Genomic DNA, 22,513 nt, shown 5'->3' with positions numbered 1-22,513 from the left:
AGAAATTCTATGAAGTTTGCAGAAATTTCCTGAAGTTTGCCGAAATTCCTGGAAGTTCACAGAAATTCTTTAATGTTTGCTGAGTTCTCTGATGTTCGTAGAAATTCCTATATTTCGTAGAATTTGTCTGCTGTATGCTCTGAAGTTTACAGATTGTTTTTGTAGCTCGCAGGAATTTTTTGACGTTAGCAGAAATTCCCTGAAATTTGCACAAATTTCCGGAAGCTTGCAGAACATCTCTCAAAGCTGCAGAAATTTTCTGAAGTTGGCAGAAATTCTTTGGAGTTTGTAGAAATTGCCTTATGTTCTCTGAAGTTCCAGATATCCCTTGAAGTTCGCTGAAATTCTTTGAAGTTTGCAGAAATTTCCTGAAGTTTGCAGAAATTCCCCCAAGTTTGCAGAGCATCCTTCAAGTTTGAAGGACATCTCTGAGGTTTGCAAACATAAATTTTAAGTTCGCAGCAATTCCTTGAAGATCGTAAGTTTTCAGAAATTCCCGGAAGTTCTCAGAAATTCTTTGAAGTTTGCAAAATTACCTCAAGTTCCCTGAAGTTCGTAGAAATTCTTTAATGTTTGCAGTAATTCCCTGAAGTTTGCAGAAATTTCCAAAATTTTGTAGAACTTCTCTGCAGTTTGCAAAACAGAAATTCCCTGAAATTTGCGGAAATTACTCGAAGTTCGCAAAAGTTCCATGAAGTTTACAGATGTATGCAAAATGTGTTCACAGAAATTCTGATGTTCACAGAAATTCTCTGAAGTTCGCAAAATTGCCTCAGGTTCCTTGAAGTTTGAAGAAAAGCTTTCTGAACTTTTCTGAAGCACACAGAAATTCCTTTAAATTTGCAGGAAACCCCGAAAGTTCGCAGAAATTCCTCGAACTTCGAAATTCCCGTGCGTCGAAAATGCTCCTCAATAGTTTCAGACAACTGTCAAACTTCCCGTTTCCGTTCCGCCTCCGCCCACATTGCGTTTGGGTTTTAACGATTGCAACGTAATGGTTACCAAATAGGTCGTAAAAGGAGCATTTCCAAGTTTACATCCTCTTGGTATTTCGCAGCCAATCCTGCTACCATTTTACCATTTACGCATTTGTCTAATTTCAATATATTGTCGAAAAATCTTGAATCGAAGCACCGCAATCGACTCTCGTCTGCGCAAAACAAAAAAAAACAAGTAGAGCGCCTTTGCTTATGCAACTTGTATGCTAGATGCGCGTCAGCGCGATAGGCGGAAACTTTTCAACGGCACAGATAAGCACCGAAACAGATGAGGTACTGATGGGAACATTTCTAATTTTCTGCGTCATTTCGCCGGGATTTTTTTTTTTCGGACAACCAATCAAACAAATTCACAAGTCTTATAAAACTGTTTTATTTCCTCTAAATTTCAAGCTTATCACAATAAAATTTCTCCTTATTTTGCAAGTTTGATAAGAGTAGCATTTCGTTTCGAGTGTTCTGTTGTATGTATGTCTTTTACTGATATAAATGGCTAGCTCGATTATGAAACAAAATCATGTAATTGTATGTGGAATTAACGTTTCTAAGTCGACAAAAAGGAATTATATGATCTGCATGCACTATTTGATTGTCATTTTGATTGGAAGAAATCTGTAAAATCTGTACTCTGTGTCCGTGCATCTCACTCATACTACTGTCGAACTCTGCAAAAAAAAATACGAGAAAATCCCGGTTTCTACTTGCTAATCAATCAAAGATTCTGTGTGACGACGTTTCTAAACGAAAAAAAAAAAAAATTGCTCCACTTTTTCCTCCTTAGTTCTAATGAGATGAAAGTTTTCCACTTTTTTTGCGCTTTTATTTTTTTTGTTTTTCTCGTTTTTAGTAAAATTAGTTCACGACGACGCTCTCTCTCTATAAGGCAGCTTTTTTTCCGTTTATTCTCGTTTAGTTAAAATTGTTCTATCTACTAAAAAAAAAATGAAGAATGAAGGTTGTGGCTGAGACAAATTTGAGGAATGACAAAAATGGGAAACAAGTTCTCGGTACATAGTATTCTTCTGTTTCGAATTGATTGTGGAAGATGATGAGTGTGAGTTTTTTTTTCGAAATCGGAAGCTAAATGCGCGTTGTTTCTAAAATCTGAACTATATTTGAGCACTACATTTTGTTGCTGTTGTTGCACTTGATTCTTCTCACTCATGTGTTCTCTTTCGCTCCTTGTGTATTTCTTTTTGCTTCTTTCTCTTCTAGTCTATTGTGTTTGCGTGTGTTTGTGTGTGTTGGTGTGTCTTACAATTTATGGCAATTCGTTTTCCTCTTGTATAATAAAGTATTCGGTTTTTTTTGAGATAGTGTTAACGCCCCTAACTATCACTGATTGCGATTGGCCGTTTTTTTTTTGCTGGAATAATACTATGCCTTTCATTTTTTTTTGAGTTTAAAATCCTAGAAAAAATAGGTATGCTTTTGATTCGATAGATACACGCTAAAATTTAAAATAGTTTCGAATGTTGACTTCCTGAACGTGTTTTTTAAATAGTGTTTTTTTTTCTTTAAAAAGAGACAGTCTTCTCATTTGCAAAGATTCCTCAATTGACGATTCAATTTTGACAGTTTTCCGCTTTCGGCTTCCCGGGAGAAATCGTGCACGTAAAATGCTCCGTTACTTGCCTAAAAATCCTACAGATTAAAATACAAATATGTATATATTTAGCTCCTCGTCTCTGAATTCTATCTAGAACCGCAAAAAATTCGGCTCCGGCGTATATTAAAAACAAAAAAAACTCATTGCTCTCTCTCTCTTTCTCTCTCTCTCTCTCTCTCGCTTTCGCTATCTCCCTGCACTTCTTCTGCACACTAGTCGTGTGCTCGGACAACAGACCAGACACTTCTGAGATGAGATTTTCCCAAACCAAAAACACATTCGCTCGCACACTCGTCGTCTGGTGGGCAATTCCGTAGGCGGCCGAGTATGTTTCCTCCCTCCGGAATGTAGCTTCTTAAAAATCATTCGTTCGCTCGCACTCTCTATCTCTCTAGCTTTCTCAATCGCTCAGGTCCTTTCACTCCGGTTTCCTCCTGCGTCCGCGTTTCCTGTCTTTCTCTCGCTTCCTTCTTCTTCTTCTAACGTTCTAAACACAGCTCTCCTATGCTCTTTCTCTTTCTGTCGCGCGTGCGCGCACTCGCTATCTCTGTCTACCTGTGGCGTGTGGATGTTTTATGCTTCGTATTCCTGATGCAGCACTGCCTTTTCCTTGTCTGTGGAAATCGGAAAATACCGGGAATTTTGAAACAGATTGTTACATGGCCAAAAAAGGGGGGGTTTCAGATTGCAGTGTCTTTACCGTATTTTCCAATTTCCGGATATATGGGAGCCATTTCTAGGGTCGACGGAGCGGACGGTGTGTCACCCGGTTGATCCTCGTCCAGTTGAGTCATCAGGGAGTGCAGCACCTCGCAATAGGACGTCACGTTGATGTTCTGCCCGAGCAGGTGTATCATCAGGAAGTCCCCGATCTGGATCCGGCGGATGAGGTTCTCGATCTGAAGGGCAGTGGCCGAGCGGAAGCGACGCTTGAGGACGGCTTCGCGAGTCGTCGGCATCATGACGATGGCCGCCGAATAGAGAATGGCCAGACCGGATAGAACCGAGAGGATGATGAACCAGAACCTGGGATGGAAGAATGGTGCGAATTTAGAGCAAGGTGGAGAAGCAAGGATCATTTGCGATCGTACCATAGGAAGATATAGATCTTCTCATTCAGGATGTTCAACGCCAGGACGCAGAGGGCATCGTGCTTCTGGATGCTCCCGGAAGCTCCGTACTTGTGGAATGTACACTTGGTCACGCGAGGGAAGATCTGAAAATGGGGATTTACGGGATTTAGCAAGTTGAAGACCGGTTGAAAGGGGCCATACCGACCTCAATCATAGGATCCGAGCGGTTCTCCTGGTCCATGCCACTGAATTTGAGCACATCCGAGCCGTAGGTCAAGAATGCACCACCGAGGAACTTGTCCACAAAGAAGATGTTGCCGACCTGGAATGAGTTTAGGAGCTTAGAGTTCGTTCGATTCTTGAACGGACCATAGAGATACTCACGACATTGATGAAGTTGAGTGCTTCGCTGATGAAGTAACCGAACGAGTAGGTATTGTGGGTCTTCATGCTTTCGTGCAGGTACTTGACCAACCGTCCCTGGCGTCCCTTGCGCTCTTCCGGACCGAGAGTCATGGCACCGCGCAGTCCATCGGAGATCAGGCGCATCTTGCCCTCTTCCCAGTTCTTCCAGATCCAGTGGGGCATGTAGAATAGAAGACCCTGGAAGAACAGCATGAACGGCACCCACTGATAGTAGCTGTGGTACGTTCGCTCCTGGTTGAACTCGTTTCCAAGGCCTGAGTGGGCAACGGACGTGCCCACCGGGCGTCCGTGCTGACCGGGCAGCGTGAAAGTGTACGTAATCCAGCAGTACGTGTTAATCACGTGACCGGGAATGGCGCCGTCGTTGATGCAGGAAATTGGATCACCTGAAAGCAGCGAGTGTTAAAAAAAATCATTCTGACGTTGTTGGCACAATCAATTCGAACTCACCAATAAGATTGTTTGCCGTCACGAGCACACAGCAGAGAAATAGCACTGCACTGGTTAACCGGTAGTGGCACCGGAACACCATATTATCGATGATGGCCTTGTCGATGAGGTACCGGACTTTGATGAAGCCGGCCACCGACGAGACCAATCCGAACACAGCCATGGTTGTTACGTTGTGGTGATGGTGGTACCTTGTGCGCTATGGGTCCCCGATGATCTCGACTCTGGAATGATCGTAAAAGGTAGTCGTTAGAAATCGGGAAGACACATACGATACCAGCACGTTTGTTGCCGTCGCACTGAGTTGCAGTTGAGGCCAGCACTTCTCTTCTTAATTATAGCCTATTAACACCCGTCGACAGCGTGCCTGATTTATGTGATCCGGCCCTAATTGGAGGTCAGTCCTTTTCATACGGTAGATGATTGATCGTAGATGCTTGCGGAGCTTTCGCACACTTTTCACCGTTTCCCGAATCACTTGCTTCACTAATCCACGGCAATAAACCACGGCAAACAACCGGAGATTGGATATCTTATTCATGTGATATTTGTTGATTTAAACTGGCATTGTTCTCCGCGAGATGATCCGATTCGAAACGAGTCGGTCCGAGTGTCCCTTCGTCTACGGGCGCGCACTTAGATCTCTTCAATGTCAAATCCATTTGTCCTGTATCTCTCGTACTCGTAAGTGGAGGACCGCCGCTGCACACGCCAACTGTCGCCGTCGTTCTTATCATCACCTGGCATTATGTTTTGTTTTAGTTCGACACGGGTTAGCCGCAAAATTGCGCTTCGCTGGCTGTGCTTTGTATTGTGTGCGCGGCTAACAACGTGGACGCGCGGTCACACCCAAGTGCACTTCAGTTTGCAATTTTCTCGTTGATTGTGCTTGATGAATAGTGGAAAACGGGTTTATGCAAAGCTGGATTTGCGATCCGTAGCTGTGTCGGTGTATATGCGACAACTGCACTGCGGTCATTCAGTGACGATCCCATATGCGATCAATACGCGGCGGGTGTAAACAATAACCGACAATTAACCGAACCGTCAACCGCCGTCGATTCCGCAATTAGTTAGGCTAATGAGCGTCGATCACGTTCGTTACGTAACCTCCGTATTATTTAACTTCACCGCAAAACGCGTTCTAATCGCACTTCACAGAACCATTTCGACTTACTACAGCAGAACGTTCGTTATCTCAGCGTGCAAGAAGAAAGGTCATCGCTTTCCCTTCACTGCGTGAAGAAGTGTGGCGCTGAATATTGAGGTTGTCCGTCGTTCACTGCCGCCTGATGTTCTACGACTGGAACAGAAGCCGTTGGGCACTAATGACTGGATCAGAACTGAATGGTCGCGATTCATTCAACTCTCGTCGTCGCACGCCCACAGTTTCCTAATTTACTCATTTACTGTACATTCACTATCCGTTGTTGTCGTCGTCGTCGTCGTCGTCGTTCGTCGCACATGTGGTCGACACACAGAACGATAGTTGGTTGGAATTGGAAATGAGAAAAACAGTTACACCACATCACAGCCCCGATCTACAGCCAGCAGTATGTTTTATGTCCATCAAGTTAGTGTTCTACGACGATTTTCGACTACTGCTTGGTAGCCGTTTGTCGCTGGAATCAGATGTTGCTTCACCACTTCGTGGTGATAAATGATTCCTCCGTCTCCGTAGAGGGTCTTGGAATTTGTGCCAGTCATGTGTCGAGAGGAGCGAGAGCGAGTCTTTGTGTCTGCCCAACAAAGACAAGGGAAATAGGTTTATCTGAGCAAGTCTATATAACTGACGTATTGCACCCGGATGTTGAGCGTTTTCGGTTGACGGAGGTCATGGTTCACATGCCATGAATTCAAAATTGTCTCCAACCTGCGGGAAATAATCATCCTAGATAAGATTCGCTGCGTCTGGCCGGGAAGTCTACCGCGCCGTAATTTGATTTCGGTTAGCAAAGCTTGATCGATTGGATTTAGATTGATTGACATTAGAACACATCGGCTCTAACAGCGGTCGTCATTGTCACCAACTAACTGACTTGATATGACGGACATCCGTCAACAATTCCAGCGTTGTGGTAAATGTTCTTGGAATTATGCTTCACCAGAGGCAATTGTTGAACTGTGTGATTCACGGCGAGTGATGAGTCGAAGGCGGAATGCGATTTAAATCGAAACATAAACCACCGGTTTTAACTAAATTGCTTCGTCATGGCAATCAAAGCTGTGTTTGGGTTGAAAAGTTTGCAGAACGCTCGGAAAGTCCCGCTCAGAGGTGGTCGATGTCATAGAAATTATAGGGGGAAAAAATGTCATGTAAAAGTGCAGGAACTCAGCAATGAGTAAATTTGATCCGTAAAGTCTTCCGGAAAATAGGGAAAATTTACGAAAATTTTACTCCATCTAGAAGTAGTACCAATAGACTGAGTGAATCAAATCTTGACTTTTCTCATATTCGGGTTTTTTTTTCCTGGGAAAACGCAGGAAATATACTCTGCGCTGAGTTTCTGCACTTTATGCGGTTTATGAGCACACTGAACTCAAATTTGGGTTGGTGTTATTGGTCGTGTATGATTTTTAAAAAAAAAAAAAAAGTTAGATGTTCTATTTCAGACACGACCGTAAATTTGACTTAGGATTACGTGCTCGGTATCATGATTCGATGACTGTGTTAGGGAAACCATTGTTTTGACGGCAATCGGTGATAATTTTGGTCACCATTGCAACAGTTGGACATTTGCGTAATTTTCAATAGTGACCTATTGAAAATTGATTGAATTTTCATTTTAGCAGATTCGTAGAAAAATGTCCAATCGATTGGTTTGCTTAGAAATAAAATCCATCCGCTATTGACAGAGTTATACGTAGTCAAAACCTGACCACTTTTCGTAACGCGGTCGATTTTGTTTTTTTTTTAAATTGCGCCCAAAATATGTTGCCGATAGACGTAATCCTACGTCAAAAATTAAAGCCCTCTAGTAATAGTATGAACGACTGGTTGATTGGAACAACTTTTAACAGACGTCCATAGTTTTACTTAGAGGACTTCAGAGAATATGCGCTGGTGACTAATAATTGTGGAAGATCAGGAACTTTGAACCGAGTTTTGAACTCAAAATCGTCATGCTTCAACTAGTGTTTTGTGGCTGTGGGCTGCTTCGTGGACAGTCCTTCAATATTGGGACAGCAAGTGGAAACTGCCAGAGAAACCAGATACGAAGAACAATAACTATCGTAGTTATATTCTGGCAATAGGTTTGAGTGGAATTCGATCGTTCTGATGAACCAAAGCTTGTCGAAACAATTTCCCCTTCATCTCCTGTTATGGCAAACCGGTGGAAGCTATAATTGACGACGATGCACAACATTGGAGCCGGATCCGTTGGTCCTGGTTCCAGGAGATCAGTAAAGGAGAGTGGATTTCTGCTTTTGACTGAGCAATCGAACTCGAGCTTAAACTTGTATTTAAATACAGCCAACTCTCTATAACTCGATGTATTCAGCGGTCCCTTCATTTGTACACAGCATCTAAAAATGAGTGCGATCACCTCAGTCCCTGAGTAGCCCCAAAATAGCATTAGGGTCCGCCGCTCAAACGCCAAAAAGTTCTATATCTGGCAACGCTGTATAGTTAGGAGCACGCTAAAAATCAACCCGAATATGTAGAAAATCGCAAAACCCAACTTTGAGCTCACTTGCGGCTAATCTTACAGATGGACCATAGATTTAGCTAGTCACTTTGCCGCTATGGATTGGATCCGGAAGCATTGTTGCTGCACGTGGATCTTAACTTTCACAAATTATCCAATAAGACTCATCTGTCTCCTTGAATCATGTGGTTTTGTTTTGATTGAAATTGAAGTTGAAATATTTCAAGCCCCAATCGTTCTGCACTGGGGCAAATGTGCTGGCATATTTTCAACCATTTTTGTTATGAAAGATTTATCACCTGAACAGACATGAATTCGAGTTTGCCTCACACAGCTACTTTCGCGTCACATCTAAATCTTAATCCTAGTTGTTTGAAAAATCTTCTTTCATTTATCGCATCTAAATCACACAGAACAATCGTTCAACTTCAGTCAGAAACTTTTCAATGCAATTTATTTGAGACTGAATGCCGAAAATACCAAATATATAGCGAATTTGTTTATTATCGGGGTTGGAACCAGTTCCAACACAGTGTGAAACCGAACTTTTCTTCCGTGCGAGCCTCAACCTGAGGTAGGTTTTAAAAACAAACGATCAAACTGACGTTTGTCAGAAAGCAAGAAGAGCCGATCTTGATGAGTCTGGGTACTGCTGACTCACTCAATGGACGAGTGCACCGATGGATTTGAGTTCACTCACTCGAGAAAAAGTGACACATGCTGCGGGCAATGTTTACTAATAATGAACACTAAATAATGAATAATGAACATTTAGTGTTCATGATTAGTAAACATTGCTCGCAGCTTGTGTCACTTTTTCTCGAGTGAGTGAACTCAAATTCATCGGTGCACTCGTCCATGTGCTTGTCACTTGGGAGCCAGTATGAACTGTTTAACGGGAGTGAAACATCCACAAGGAACAAATGCTGTTACTGTTCTTATCTACCGACAAGCATTGTTATCTCATAAAAATTATCCATACTTTTTCAAAACGCATTCTTAATTTTAAGCTCAAAGGCAAAATCCAACAGGCTCAGTGAGGCAAGTTTAAAAATCAGCACAGCTTTTATGAATCAGCTGAGTTTTGAATTGCTGGAAAACAAACTTTGGCGAAACCTGTATGGCTGGCTCAGAGCATTTGTCGAGAATCAACTGAGAAAGAGCAAAAAAGCTTTAGACATGAAAAATCGATCCCCTCCGCAGTACCCAGAAGACTGAGTAGACTGAGTCATATTTTTCTATTTGATATTTGATATTTGAAGAAAATCTATGAAAATCTTACTCGGTCTATGAGTGACCTGTGTTTTTGCAAATTTGAGTTAACGGAACACAAATTCAGGGTGACCAGTGAACCGAGGTTCGAAGTCACCGGGAAATGCCTGTCAATTACGATGACAACTTGTTTAGAAAAAAATATACTTCTTCTTCGGTTCGAAAAAAAATAACTTTTTGTACCTTTAAATAATTTCAAGACCTATCGACTGGACTAGATTTCCAGGGCACAGTCATTTTGAAGAATGATGATGAGAATCTTAGATGTTTTTTTTTTTCAAGGAACTATAATGTATTCCAGGTTTAACACCAAGCCATTTCACAGTAGAATTCTAAGAAAATTTTTGCTGAAACTCCAAGTTATTTTTTTTTTAAGTAGCTCTGCGGAAAACTCCATGACGATTGTGAACAGGATTCCGGGATCCGTGAAACATACCAAGCGCATCGAATGTTAAGGGTACAATTCCGAAAGAATTGTAGGGCAACTCGTATAGAATTTCTGGAGGATTTGAAGGGAAGTGAATGCTTAGATGAATTTAGACGAGAACTCTAAGATAATTCTGAGCAAAAATGTTTTAATTTCTGCGGTGAATTGCATGGGAGTTCTAAAGAGAATGCATGCGAATTTTAAATACCGTGGACCCCCGTTAATCTTAACGACACTTCGTGCATATTAACGGTGGTTCATTTTTAATTTGAACTTCTAGTAACCCTATACCCTAGACTATCAGAAAACCGTGTTTCTGGTAACCTTATTTGCTGTTTTTTTTTATTCTGCGTTCCATTTCGGATCGTTCCATTCCATTTGTTAAATGACGTTTGAAGAACTTTTAGTATGCACGGCGTACAGATTAGCGTGGTTCATACTTAAAAGTGTTCGGATTAAAATCGGTCAGATTACCGGGAAATCCACGGTAGAGTGATGTACGGAAGCTTCAGTGAATTCTTAGAAAAAACTTCAAAATTCGAAGAGCATCTTAGGGTATTTCATTATTTTTTGGATTGTTCTGTCGAGAATTCCTGGACCGTTATGAATTCAAGAGACTTCCAGACTGAATTTCAATTTTTTTTTAGATGAAGGAATTCTGAAGAAAATGCTAAAGAACATTTTAATAAATTCCTGTTAAGAGTCTTGAGTTAATTTTGAAGATAGACATTTTTTAAGACTTCGAACGCACTAAATGCAAGACCCATGAAAAGTGCTGCTGTCTTAATAATAACCCATTTAATCTACACTGAAAACGAAACTAACTCAGAGAGTGGGTCACTTTTACTCAGTTGTGAGTAACTTTTACTCATACGTTCGGAGAAATTTTCTAAAGCGTAGGTCACTCAGAGCATGAATAACCTATGCTTTTAGAAATTTCTCAATACGAATGAGTAAAAGTGACTCACTCGCTGATTAAGATTTATTTTCAGTGTAGTGATCCCTTCGGCTTTTGGTTTTAATTTAAATGTATATCGAATAAAAACACGAGAAAAACCGCGAAATTGGGTTATTTAAGAGTATTGTGGTAAATGCATATTCGTAATCTGCCTTAAAAATGGAACGGACATCCAAAATTTCATCAATTTTGGTACACTGGAATTATTTTAAATAAGATCGATTACATTAGCAAAAATCACCATATTAACACCCCTCGGTGAGACTTGGTATGGGAGCAAGCTGTCAATAACGAAAAATGTGAAAGTGTACGCTTGAAAGTGAGTATTTAAGCCTTATTTCATGGAATAGCAGAAAATTTCACTTGTTTTCAATGGATATGGTTAACCGTCTCATTGAAATACTTGATATATTTTTCGGATTTTAAATATTATTGATTTCCCTGCTTGGCTATAAAACATATTTTCCAGTATAGGATAGTCAAGCATATTTTCCATTCTAGGAAAAAGCTTAGTTTTTTTTTTAGTTATCAGGAACTACGGATTTATCTGCATTGTGCATTAAGTGTCCGCTTTGACCAGTACACAGGGATAATCGCCATAGGTTTTGAATAATCGATCAAAAACCAAAAATCTCCATTCATTCTCAGATTCAAAACTACAAAGCCCACAGCTTTCAAGGTAGGTGGCCACTAGAGTGATGCAAAATTTGCAATTTTCGCTCCACAATACTTAAACGATTCCAAATTGGATCCTGACTAACCTCTCAAAATTTGAACCCATTTGGTGAGAAACTGAAATGGCACAAACCATTTGAAGTTTGTATGGGAATTACTATGGTAAAACCAAGATTTTTGTTCATGTCTATCTAATAATTCACCATATTGGTCTGCTTCAGAAGCTTTCAATTTTACTTGTAGGAAATTTTCCCAGCTACAACTTTGCCAAAAACCACTTTTTGATTAAATGCAAGGATCGAAAGTTATTAATGGTTAAATGCGCTGATGTCTTATGATCATGCTCAATCGATCATGCTCGAGCTATCGAGCTGTTTCGCAGCTCAGTATGGAAAAAGACTAGAAGGCAATGAACAAAAAGTTGAGATTTCCCATAGTAATTTACATGAAAATTTCAAATGGTTTGTGCGAAGTCTGTTTCTAACCAAATGAGTTGTAACTTTTGGAGGCTAATCACGACCCGATTTGAAACCATTTAAGCACTGTGAAGCGAAAAAGTCAAATTTTGCATCAGTCTAGTGGCCACCTACAGGAGACTTTCTGCAGTAATGACTTCCATCGGTGGATTCCAAATTCCTCGTCAGTTCTTTTCGATGTTTCGGCCATTCAGCCTGTATCAAAACTTTTAATATCCATGCATGCCGTCATCGTGACTAGTTGATAAATGAGAGTTAATTTGTAATGTGGACGTAGCTTCTCGTTTACGGTCAGTCACGACCGATCCCACTGTTTTTCTTCAAAACAAAGACATTAATTTCACCTAGCCCTGATTACCTTTTCTTCGTGCAAGCTACGTAAAGATGGCAGGAGTAAACTTCTCGGTTTTGGTCGTATAATCGGAATAAAATGTTCGAATGCAACTCAAAAGGATGACATGAGAGTCTGATGCGTTATATTATAGCCTTGCAGAACCGCTGGGTTCGAAATTCCAAATATCGCCTCTTAAACAGTGGGTTTGGCGAGGGGAACGTCTCTATCTTCGATTCAAAAAATATTTCGTTTTGCTGTGCTAAGCGTACGCTGAATAGATAGATAGAAGGTTACTGAAGATTTTGAAAATTTTCTGCAAATAGATGAAGTGCGATCCAAGTAGAATTTACGTAAATTTTTCGTAGATTGATATGCTAGCTTGAGATTGTTTGAGCATTTATGATTGAGATTTAGATGTGTCGTTCCCCCAGGGATTTGGTTGAATACGAAACGATATTGTAGATCTCAGCATATTCTAATTCCAACAGGAATATGAAATAAGAGCGAATACACTGAAACAAGTGACTGTTTTTAAATGCAGATAGAATCTAAAAATGGTCATTGTCAAGGCTGATGGGCCTTGCAAAATCAGCCATGATAATCAGGTTTTGAGAGCTTGTAGACGGTTGTTCATACTCGTTTTTTGGGAAGTTACGAAACCCATATTAGGATCTTTTCAAGCACACCTAACGTTTCAAAACTAACAATTGGGTTCTTTAATTTTGAAAAATATATCCGTTAACATCTGAAAGAGCTTCGTTTTCTCAGCACAATGATATTTTGCTCAATCTCATAGACTTTCATCTTGATGTTTAAATCAAGATTTAAAGAGTTGGTTGGAAATGCTAACATGAAGCTTTAGTGTGATAATTTACTAGCTAGTGAATGATCTTTTAGAAGAGGGTAGGTGGATTGTTCCGTTAGAGTACGGCAGTATGAAAATTGAAGAGATGTTGAAAATGAGCGAAGGGCCAAACGCACACCTTTTGCCTAACCCGTACGATGTACGCGGAGACTTGAAGTATGTATTTTCATACTGCCGTACTCTAACGGAACCATCCACCTACCCTCTTCTAAAAGACCATTCTCTAGCTAATAAATTATCCCACTTAAGCTTCATGTTAGCATTTCCAACCAACTCTGAAAATCGCAAACTTCGCGTATGAAGTAGCATAAAAACACAAGATTTAAAGCAAAATAATAACTTCACTGTTTGACACTCAAACTAACAAATTGACTACTCGCTTCCATACAAAGTCCCACCGAGAGGCACTATGATGGTAATTTTTGCTAACACAATCACACTTATTTAAAATAGTTCCAGTACGTACTCAATCTGTTTCGTGGAATGACAGATATTGCAGGCATTTCGTCAAATCTTGAACGATTTTGATAAAATTGCTTCCAACAGTCTAGTTTTTGACTAAATGACATTATTTGAAAGTATTAAAATACGGTGTAGGGTCGGAACGATTAAAAAAGTAAGTGGTTGTATCCAAGCTACGACCGTAGATTTGACGTAGGATTACGTGCTCGGTATCAGTATTCGGCGACTGTGTTAGGGAAACCACTTTTTTTGCAGGCAATCGGTGATAATTTTGATCACCATTTGCAGCAGTTGGAAATTAGTGTAATTTTCAATAGTGACCTATTGAAAATTGATAAAGTTTTCATTTTAGCAGATTCGTAGAAAAATTTCCAATCGATTGGCTTGTTTAGAATTAAAATCTATCCGCTATTGACAGAGTTATACGTGGTCAAAACCTGACACGGTAGATTTTGGTTTTTTGAAATTGCAACCCCAATATGTTGCCGAAAAACGTAATCCTACGTCAAAAAATTCCCCCAAATACTCTTATAAATATTGTAAAAGTGAAACGGAAATTATACTGAAATGCATATAATTTGAAAATTAGAATGGGTTTCTGATCGATTGGAACCGAAATCGAATAAAAATTGTCGAAATGAAATTAAGTTTGTTTCTTCCTTTTTGGTGATTTCAAACTAAGAATTTCGGTTCAAAAGCACTCATCCGGTAGCAAACCTACGTCAGTAGAGTCAAAGTCGTCCCGCCCAATGGTAAAAGCATCTTGACCGAAATTGTTAGCCATGAATGGCAATCCCTCAAAAGAGAGAGTTTTGTCTGTTTGCTGATTTGTCTATGCCAGGATTTCTAGCTTTGGTCATGCGCAGCGCGACTGTATTTGTCTTCTCTAAGTTTCTAGCAGAGCTGCCAGCCTTCAATCGTTGATTTTTATTGAGGTCGTTGTTCCAGCAAATCCTGTTCTGTAATTTCACTGATTTTATTTTTTTTCAAGTCGAGTTCACTCATTCTTGAAATTAGGACAGTTAACTCTCAATGTCTCGATGTATTAAATCTCGATCGAGGAATCTCCCTATCTCGATGGTTTGAGCAGTCCCTTCAGATTCGTTTACAGTTCTCTATGTCTCGATATTATCTATATCTCGATTGTTCTCTATGTCGATGTTCCCTGGAAATTTTCGGGGACAAATTAGTTTTCTACACTTGAAGTAAGCGATCAAAATTTTGCGTTGGATACTATAGGTACTTAAAAATTGAGCGTAACTTAAAAACGGCGGAAATTGAGTAACTTTTATCTCAATTTGAATACCATTACTCAGATGTTGAGTACCGTTTACTCAGTGCATGAGTAACTCCACTTTTTGCCGAAATGAGTTAAATCCCACAATCTTGAATTAGATTCAGTGGCAGTTGCTTCTGACCACATTCACATGAAAGTGGCCAACGATGCTCGATCATTTAAAAAACATTTGAGCTATTCTCCGTCGTCTACATATTTTTGGAAAAACGGATAATTTTTGGAGCCGCTTTCACATCAGATAAACCCGGTGTTTAATTTTTTGCTGGGATTTAGTAAACAAGAATGCCAACATAAAGCTAAAATATGCGAGCTTTCAGCTGAGATCTCAGCAGGATGCCGGAATATTTTGAATGTGTATGCAGATTGAGTAGCAATTCCTCGGGAAATTCACTGAAAGTTACGTTAGTTTCAGCTTTGAATTATTGTCGTTGTTAAACATCGATGCATTACCATCCGAAAACCACAGCTTAAATGGTTGATTTAAATCTCAAAATCGTGGGATAATCAGACTTCTTTACGGACCCTACTGATGCCCTAGTTGTTGCCATTTTAAATATCACGCTTGAAATAGCGAAAAATATCTTCAGAAATGTACAACACGCGATCATCATTTGCTACTGTTCATGCAATCATGCCTATATGGTACCAGTTTTGTTAACTTTTAATGGAGTACGATCCGTGGATAGGTAAATTTGTTGCCATTGCGTTAATTATTGCTTAATTTAATGACCATTTTCCAAAAACAGTCATTCAAAACGTAACATGTTTTGAATTTAGAATCCGTAGAATTTTTTCGGCATATCTGGAAAATACGTAAAATTCTATGGTCGGTCCGTAGATCCATAGTAAATCTAAAAATCCGTAGATCTACGGATAAATCCGTAGAACTGACCACACTGTATGGTGCATGTGAATCCGAATAGAGCTTTTTTGATGTTTAATCGGCGCACAGTACTGCACCCTTTAAATCTAACGAGTGCGAGCAAGAGAAAAACAAATTATTAGGAAAACAAACCGTCCATTCATCTATATGAATAGATGAATAAGAATGATAGAAAAAGACGATTAAACGTCAAAAACGTCTGTGGCACAAAAAAAGCATCTCGCAAGTAAATCATCTGTCCCCTTCAATCTGTGTTATTATTGACTTTGATCAAATTAATACCTTGAAGCATTTCATGCATCAATCGTTCTGCACTGGGTGAAATGTCCAAGTAGATTTTCAAGCATGTTTTCTTCAGGCTCTGAACCATTTGCGGTTTCTTTCAAACTTTTGGGATAAAAGGTAAAATTTGACAGATGGAGGGATCGTGATTAACGCTGCTACCCGAGCATGCATAAGGCTCGACTTATGAACGACACATATGAATTTCATAAGCACGACTTATGAAAGATTTTCGTCTAACATGAGGTAGCTCTTCAAGCCATTAGCCATTCCATTTTCCCAAGCGTTGACAGGCGAGTGGTCCAGACACAGGACCCGTAATCTCTCAACGTCCAGGGTTCGGTTTCGGTCTGCTAAGTTTTATTATTTTTTTGCGGACAATATTGTTTATTAGGCAAAGCTTTGAAATACATGCTGATTTCTTGTGGCTGAAATTTATAAGTGGTTCTTATGGAATTCTTACGCTACTTTGCCTCAGTGTGGTTATTTCTGACGGACTAGAAGTTAGATTTTGACAATCGTGGTTGAGTTCTGCTCCAAAATCGGTCGATCGACAACAGCTTAATACCCTGGACAGACTATGGCTTATATCATGTAATATAGGCTGTCTTGCAATGAGCACTCATACATAGGATTTCCAGCGAAAACTAGATGTATGAGTGCTCATTGCAAGACAGCTTGTATTACATAATATGAGCCATAGTCTGTCCAGGGTATAAAATAGCTTTCGAAATGTCACTTTTAACCACGAGTTAAATTTAACTCGGCAAATTGTTAACAGCCTCAGTAGATTATTGCGCGATGACGTCAACTAAAACTGCAATTTTGGGTTGCATTCGACTCAAATTCGAGCTACTCTAATCGGTCGTGAATGGCTTCGGATGTGGATGTGGATGGACAAAGCGAAGGCCACCCACGCAAACCAACACCATCATCGGATAGGGGAAAATTCTATCTACACGATAATGGTGTTGGTTTGTGTGAGCGGCCTTCGATTTGTGAAGAATGGGCTTTGGAACGGTTTGTTTACAAATGCTGATGGGTCCTTTTCTATTGTTGATCCAGAATTGTTAACGTCATCGTGCAATGATTTACTCGGCCAATGAGAGTAACGAAAACTTCAGTCGAATTCGACTACAAATGGCAAAAAGTGAGGTTACTCAGGCTGTGTTCCATAGACGTCTGCACCGATGGATTTGAGTTAAAAAAATGTACATATTAAAATATGTATACATGTTCGTCACTGAAAGAATTGTCACTGACAATTGACATGGTTTGCCTTGACTGTGACTCTTAGCTCAAATGAGTAACCAAAGCAGAATTGTCACTATCACCGTGCATTGTCGAGATTTTGCAGCACTGATTTTGAGTAACTTTTAAACTCCGTTTTGAATATGTTTCCTAAACACTGTTTAGTTTTTACGAAAATCTCGTGTCACTTTTCAATGGGATCTAAGTAACATTGAACGATTCTCTTCATCGACTTTCTCTTTGGATTAACATCGACTGTGTTAAGATATATCCGGATATTTGCGCCACACAGTTCGAAGCAACATTGTAGCATCTAATCCGACAAAGACGACTGGAAACGTTTTTGCAGCCGAGTTATTTACGAAAGAGAGAGGTGATGAAGAGATTCGTTCAATGTTGATTGGTCTATTTGAAAAGTGACGCAAGAAATGGGTGAAGTTGTGCTAAATTTTTAGTTATTTTTCTACATTCGAAATATTTTAAGCTTCGGAAATCGTTCTCCTACACTGGAGGAAATGTGAAGTTTGATTTTGAAACAATCCAAGTTGAATTCCCGCAAAAAGTTGACTCGTAATTGCTTTGATGAACAAAATCAATAATTCTTCCGATCGAAGCTTTTGCAATTTGTCTTTCTTCAACCCGTCCCCATCCAGCTGGAGAAGCTTAGCAGTTTTTTTTTATATTTCATCCATATTCACGAGCCCAACAACGCTTTGCCATATGTTCCCGAACGCTTTAACGAGAAACGCCGAGTCGTCGGCATTATTAAACAAAACATTTGTTTGCGCTTTCCATTAATGCCGAGTCGCTAAAAATCTTCGCTTTGTGTTCGTTCGATTGTGTTTGTAGTTTGAATTCAACCGAAAATACGTAGGAGGTGCGTAGATTGCGTTGACCTTTCGTTCGGCGGAATTTGTTAACTTCCTCAAATCTAAGGGCCAAAGACCGCAGATCTTATAATACGATTCATCTCGGAGCGACTGGCTCCACACGGCTGTGGATGCTGTCATCCACATCTGTGCGCATCACAGTCTCCCATAAATCCATGTTATTCAGGCATGTTTATACAGTGCAAACAGTAAACAACTTTCTTCCTTTTACCGGTCTTGCACTTGCCCGGAAAAACTTAAACTACAGTAATCGCTCCGTATGCTGATTTTCTGTAGATAACTAGTTTTTGGTTGACACTAATCACATACATAAAATCGACGGAATTGGTTCAAAGACAGCTGAGAAAAACCGGTGGGTGGACGGTACCACCCACCGCATATATGGAGGTGTTACTGTATATAATTTACAGTTGGCTTCTTTGTTTACACTTTGACACACAGGCCTCTTTTATCACCCTTCAACTGCAACGGTTGGCTGATAGATGTCACTGTAGTCGTTGTCGTCGTCGGTGCATTAATCCAACTAAAGCGACTTCAATCACTGCTTTGAAGGATGATCAAGTCGGTTCGTAATCCGGCATGAATCGGCGGTGGAATCAATCAATTCCATTCGGCCGATGAACAAAATGGATGCGACCAATTTCGGTCGTTTGTTTAGACAAGGTTGACCGCCGAAAAGGGGAATCAGCTACTAGGTATGATTGATGAGCACACGGAAGCCGCAATTGGCACTCGTCACTGCTGCCAATGGTCTTCCGGTGACGGGTGAGAATTCCTATCAATTAGCCCTTGGAAAGTATACTCGGTTACTCGCTGGGGAGATAATTGAGCACACTGGAGAGCAGGCCAGCAAATTATCAGTTTAACCTCCACAGATGCAGGTCTTGCGTAGCAACGACAGGCTTGAAAGCCCGGCCTGCGTAGCCATTTTAAGCAGCCATCATCGCGCTGCTGCTAATCGTTATTGTTATTATTATTCGAAATGTATTGAACTCAGGCGGGAGAGCAACCGATTTTGGAGGAAGAAGACAACCTCCAAACCGAACGATCGTGAGAAAATGTAGCCCAACCATTCCGTGATGGAACGATTGAAGAATTTCAATATGTATTCCTCTTTGGCCCCCTTGTTGGTCCGACGACCGGCGGGGCTCCGGCGGGGCTCCGGCGGACAAACATGTTCTCCTATTCTGTATGTGCATTTTTCGTTTTTTAAAAAGCACCTCACCCGTGTGTTCTCTTCAGTTTCTCTCGTTCGCACACACAGGCGTTTTGGGATGGCGATGGTTGTTAGGAGGTAGTGGGTACGTGAAGAAAGCTGATGTTGGTGAGCCTTCTTCGCACTTTGTGTGTGCCGTTCGGGATGGACGGGCCCGAGAGGCTGCGAAAGCCCATGGAAACGTGGCAACATTGTATTTTATTATGATCCAAGAGAAAACATGGCTTGCGCTATTGGAAACAACAACAAAACGGGGATAACAGTTAAATCAACTGGTGCAGGTTTCTCTCTCTATCTTCCTGTCTTTATGATGAAGCTGTGAAGATACGCTATGGCTTAACCGTCCCACACACGGATCAACGATTGATTGGGCCCTGGATGATTTATTTTTTTTTTCCTAACGATGTTTATAGATTTGAAAACATAAACATCAAATACACAAAGTGTTGAAAACAGTTCCTTCGACTGGCTCTCTCGAGTTGTTGTGCCATCGAACTGCACGGAGACATAAAATTTAGCTGCGGTTGCAAAACATCAATCAGCTACTAATTGGCAACGCGTGGTCTCTTAGCCGTCGTCGTCGTCGTCGTTGGACAGTTTTTTGTTTAGTGTGTCGCACGCTCAAATTACCCTATAATTTGCCAACCCACGGTTTATCACCTCCAGCGCCACAACTGGCTAGATGCTGACAAGACATTCGTGGAACTACCAGCAGTTTTATGCCGATACTAATAACCTCATTCGGTAATAGGAATACCTGCATAAGTCAACATGAATTGAGTAGTCGTGTTTCAGATAGAGTCTCAACGAGTCAGTCATCAGTAAACGTTTCGGTTCGTCCCCTTCTCTTCCAGAAGTGATTCATCAATTTTTAGTCGATCGTCATTATCATCATCATCGTCGTCATTTCGGCATTTCCAACGACTCCTGCAATGTTTCATCATTCTTCTCTTCACCGTCGCCGACGACGTTCGCTGCGTTGTCTGTTGTGTGTACAACAAACGACGAAAACGTCAATGTGCACGCATACAAGAGGGAACGCAAGCCAGCCGAACACAAAGCACATGCCAGGGCCAGGTACGGCGAGGGGTCCCTCGTCGGCGCGCTCTGTCCCCTTCTCCTATGCACTCTCTGCCACAGCAGCTGGAAAATACGCCATTTTCTTTGCCGTATGATTGCCCGTATCCTTTTATGATGTGGTGTTGTTCGGGTGTCGTGTCCTGTGTCGTCGAAATCCGATCCACTCACGCTTCACTGCACCTTTGATGTGCTTTCGATTCCCACTGCACGCACTCCCCATTTTCAACCGTTTCTTCATTCATAATTTGGATCGCTTTGATTCTTCAGCAAATCGGCACTGTTTTCTTCGAACCGTTACCTCCAAAAAAAAAAATGCACACTTTTATCTCGCCTTCTTTGTTACTTCTTCTGTCACAACAGCAATCTCCGTGCTTCGCTGAAACAGCTATCGTAACATTTTTTTTTAAACTTCTGTCAACCTTCTTTCTGTGCTTCAACTTGCAACTCGCAAAGCAGAGACAAACAAATATGTAATGCTAAAGAAACAAATGAACACACCAATCACAAACACACATACACCGAACGTGCGTGCTTCTTATTCCAGTCTCTATCTGTCCTCCTCCGCCTCCGCCGTCCGTTGTCGCCAAAGATGGATGCTGTTACTGTTGATTCTTCGTTGTTGCTGCTACTATTGCGCTTAATGTTACTAGCAAGCTAGTGACGGATACCCGCCGTTTCGTCTCGTGGTTTTCGCCGGATCGGATCGACCGAACGACCGACTGACTGAATGACAGACAGACAGACACACACACGGTTTGTCTCCCCTAAAACAAACGCCGAAGAACACACACGTTCCGTACGACGCTACTGACGACTGGCTGCCTCTACTTGATCACTGCCATTTACACCGAACGAGCGTCTCTCTGGGACTGATTCGGCTCGAGTGGGTACAAACTGGACAAGGTGCTTGTTTGTCGAAGCAACAGTGGTAGCCGGGAGCTCACTCTCGCGCGCAAGAAAGAGCAACAGAGAGCGAATTTGCGAGAGTGTATGCGTGTTGAAACGAGTGACTCCGTTGAGGGTGAAGAAAGGAGCTCAGCTCGAAGTTTGTTGAAGATCGCTGTGGGTTTTGGTATAGGTGTTGAATTCCATTGGCGAACGGGATTGTACGGACGAGTACCTGTGTGTGTGTGTGTGTGCGTGTGGAGTTGAGTGCCGCACAGGCATTTCGGTCGTGGAGTTGTGGATTATGTCTTTCGAACAGTTCTGCTAAACATGGTCCTTCTAGTGATCGCTGAAATCATTGTAATGGATATCACAATTGATGTGTGGTTGAGTGTTCTTCCAGTGTAGGGAAACTGGAAACATTTGAAATATTTCAATCAAAATCATTTCATGGAGTGTCCTGTAAAGTCCTCAAAGTAAAATCATGGGTCGGCGCCGGTGGTGTAGTGGTAAGCGTGGCTGCTTCTCACTCCAAAGGGTTTGGGCTCAATCCCAGCCGAGGTCGGTGGGGTTTTTCTGAGGCAAGGAATTCTGAGACTGTTAGAGAGACATTTTGAGGGTTAGCAAAACCTTGACAAATTTGTAAAGATGTTTACAGATGAGTTCTTAAGTAACAATTTATTAAATTCAATCTTTGAAATCCCTTCATGATGCACAGAAATTCAAGATCCAGGATTAACATCGAGAGACATAAGAGACATCGATTGAGAACTAATTTCAAGATCCTTGTCTTAGACAACTGTTAAAGATTATGGAGCTAGAAATTTCAAAAAAGGGTACAGTAAAGCTGGGTTTAGACTAGGCAAGTCAAATGATCAACTCATTTGAATTCAATTGGCTTGAAAATTGAGCTTGGTTAAAAAAATTTCAATTCAAGTGAGTTGATCAAGTCAGTTGAATGGCATGGTTTACACGTTCAATCCGCGTTTTAGTCAGTTGAATTCAACTGACTTGATCAATTGACTTGCCCTGTCTAAACCCAGCTTAAGGGCGT

At 41.0% G+C, this 22,513-nt stretch overlaps 2 protein-coding genes across 5 annotated transcripts in view; one reads left to right on the top strand and one right to left on the bottom strand.

The window, feature by feature from the left end:
• spg (dedicator of cytokinesis spg) overlaps positions 1–22,513 on the top strand; it is a 243,224-nt gene that overhangs the window by 67,422 nt on the left and 153,289 nt on the right. The gene's annotated exons all lie outside the window — the stretch shown is intronic.
• Inx3 (innexin 3) lies at positions 1,356–21,461 on the bottom strand. Of its 2 annotated transcripts, none has more exons than XM_065223198.1 (7): positions 21,073–21,461; positions 4,557–4,780; positions 4,065–4,492; positions 3,886–4,002; positions 3,699–3,823; positions 3,308–3,633; positions 1,356–3,221 (listed from the first exon to the last, which is right to left on the bottom strand). In XM_065223198.1, exons 2-7 carry the CDS (start codon positions 4,717–4,719, stop codon positions 3,181–3,183), a joined length of 1,200 nt encoding a protein of 399 aa, XP_065079270.1. In that variant the 5' UTR covers positions 4,720–4,780; positions 21,073–21,461; the 3' UTR covers positions 1,356–3,180. The 2 variants fall into 2 exon arrangements, with proteins under 2 accessions (XP_065079270.1, XP_065079271.1); XM_065223199.1 differs by lacking the exon at positions 21,073–21,461 and adding an exon at positions 5,734–5,845.

The sequence above is a fragment of the Ochlerotatus camptorhynchus genome, unplaced genomic scaffold (assembly GCF_037179485.1).
Source record: "Ochlerotatus camptorhynchus isolate MF236.1 unplaced genomic scaffold, CSIRO-AGI_Acam_v1.1 ptg000185l, whole genome shotgun sequence".
Classification (NCBI taxonomy): Eukaryota; Metazoa; Arthropoda; class Insecta; order Diptera; family Culicidae; genus Ochlerotatus; species Ochlerotatus camptorhynchus.
The sequence above is the reverse complement of the archived record's forward strand: the minus strand, read 5'-3'. Positions and strand labels throughout refer to the sequence as shown.

Bases quoted from the DNA above. Each gene is read 5' to 3' on its own strand.
- Inx3 (XM_065223198.1), bottom strand. From the start codon at position 4,719: ATGGCTGTGTTCGGATTGGTCTCGTCGGTGGCCGGCTTCATCAAAGTC. The intron at 3,824-3,885 runs GTCGGTATGGCC...CCCCATTTTCAG, and splicing joins GCTCGGATCCTATGATTGAG to ATCTTCCCTCGCGTGACCAA. The intron at 3,222-3,307 runs GTAAAGACACTG...CGATTTCCACAG, and splicing joins TCCGGAAATTGGAAAATACG to ACAAGGAAAAGGCAGTGCTG.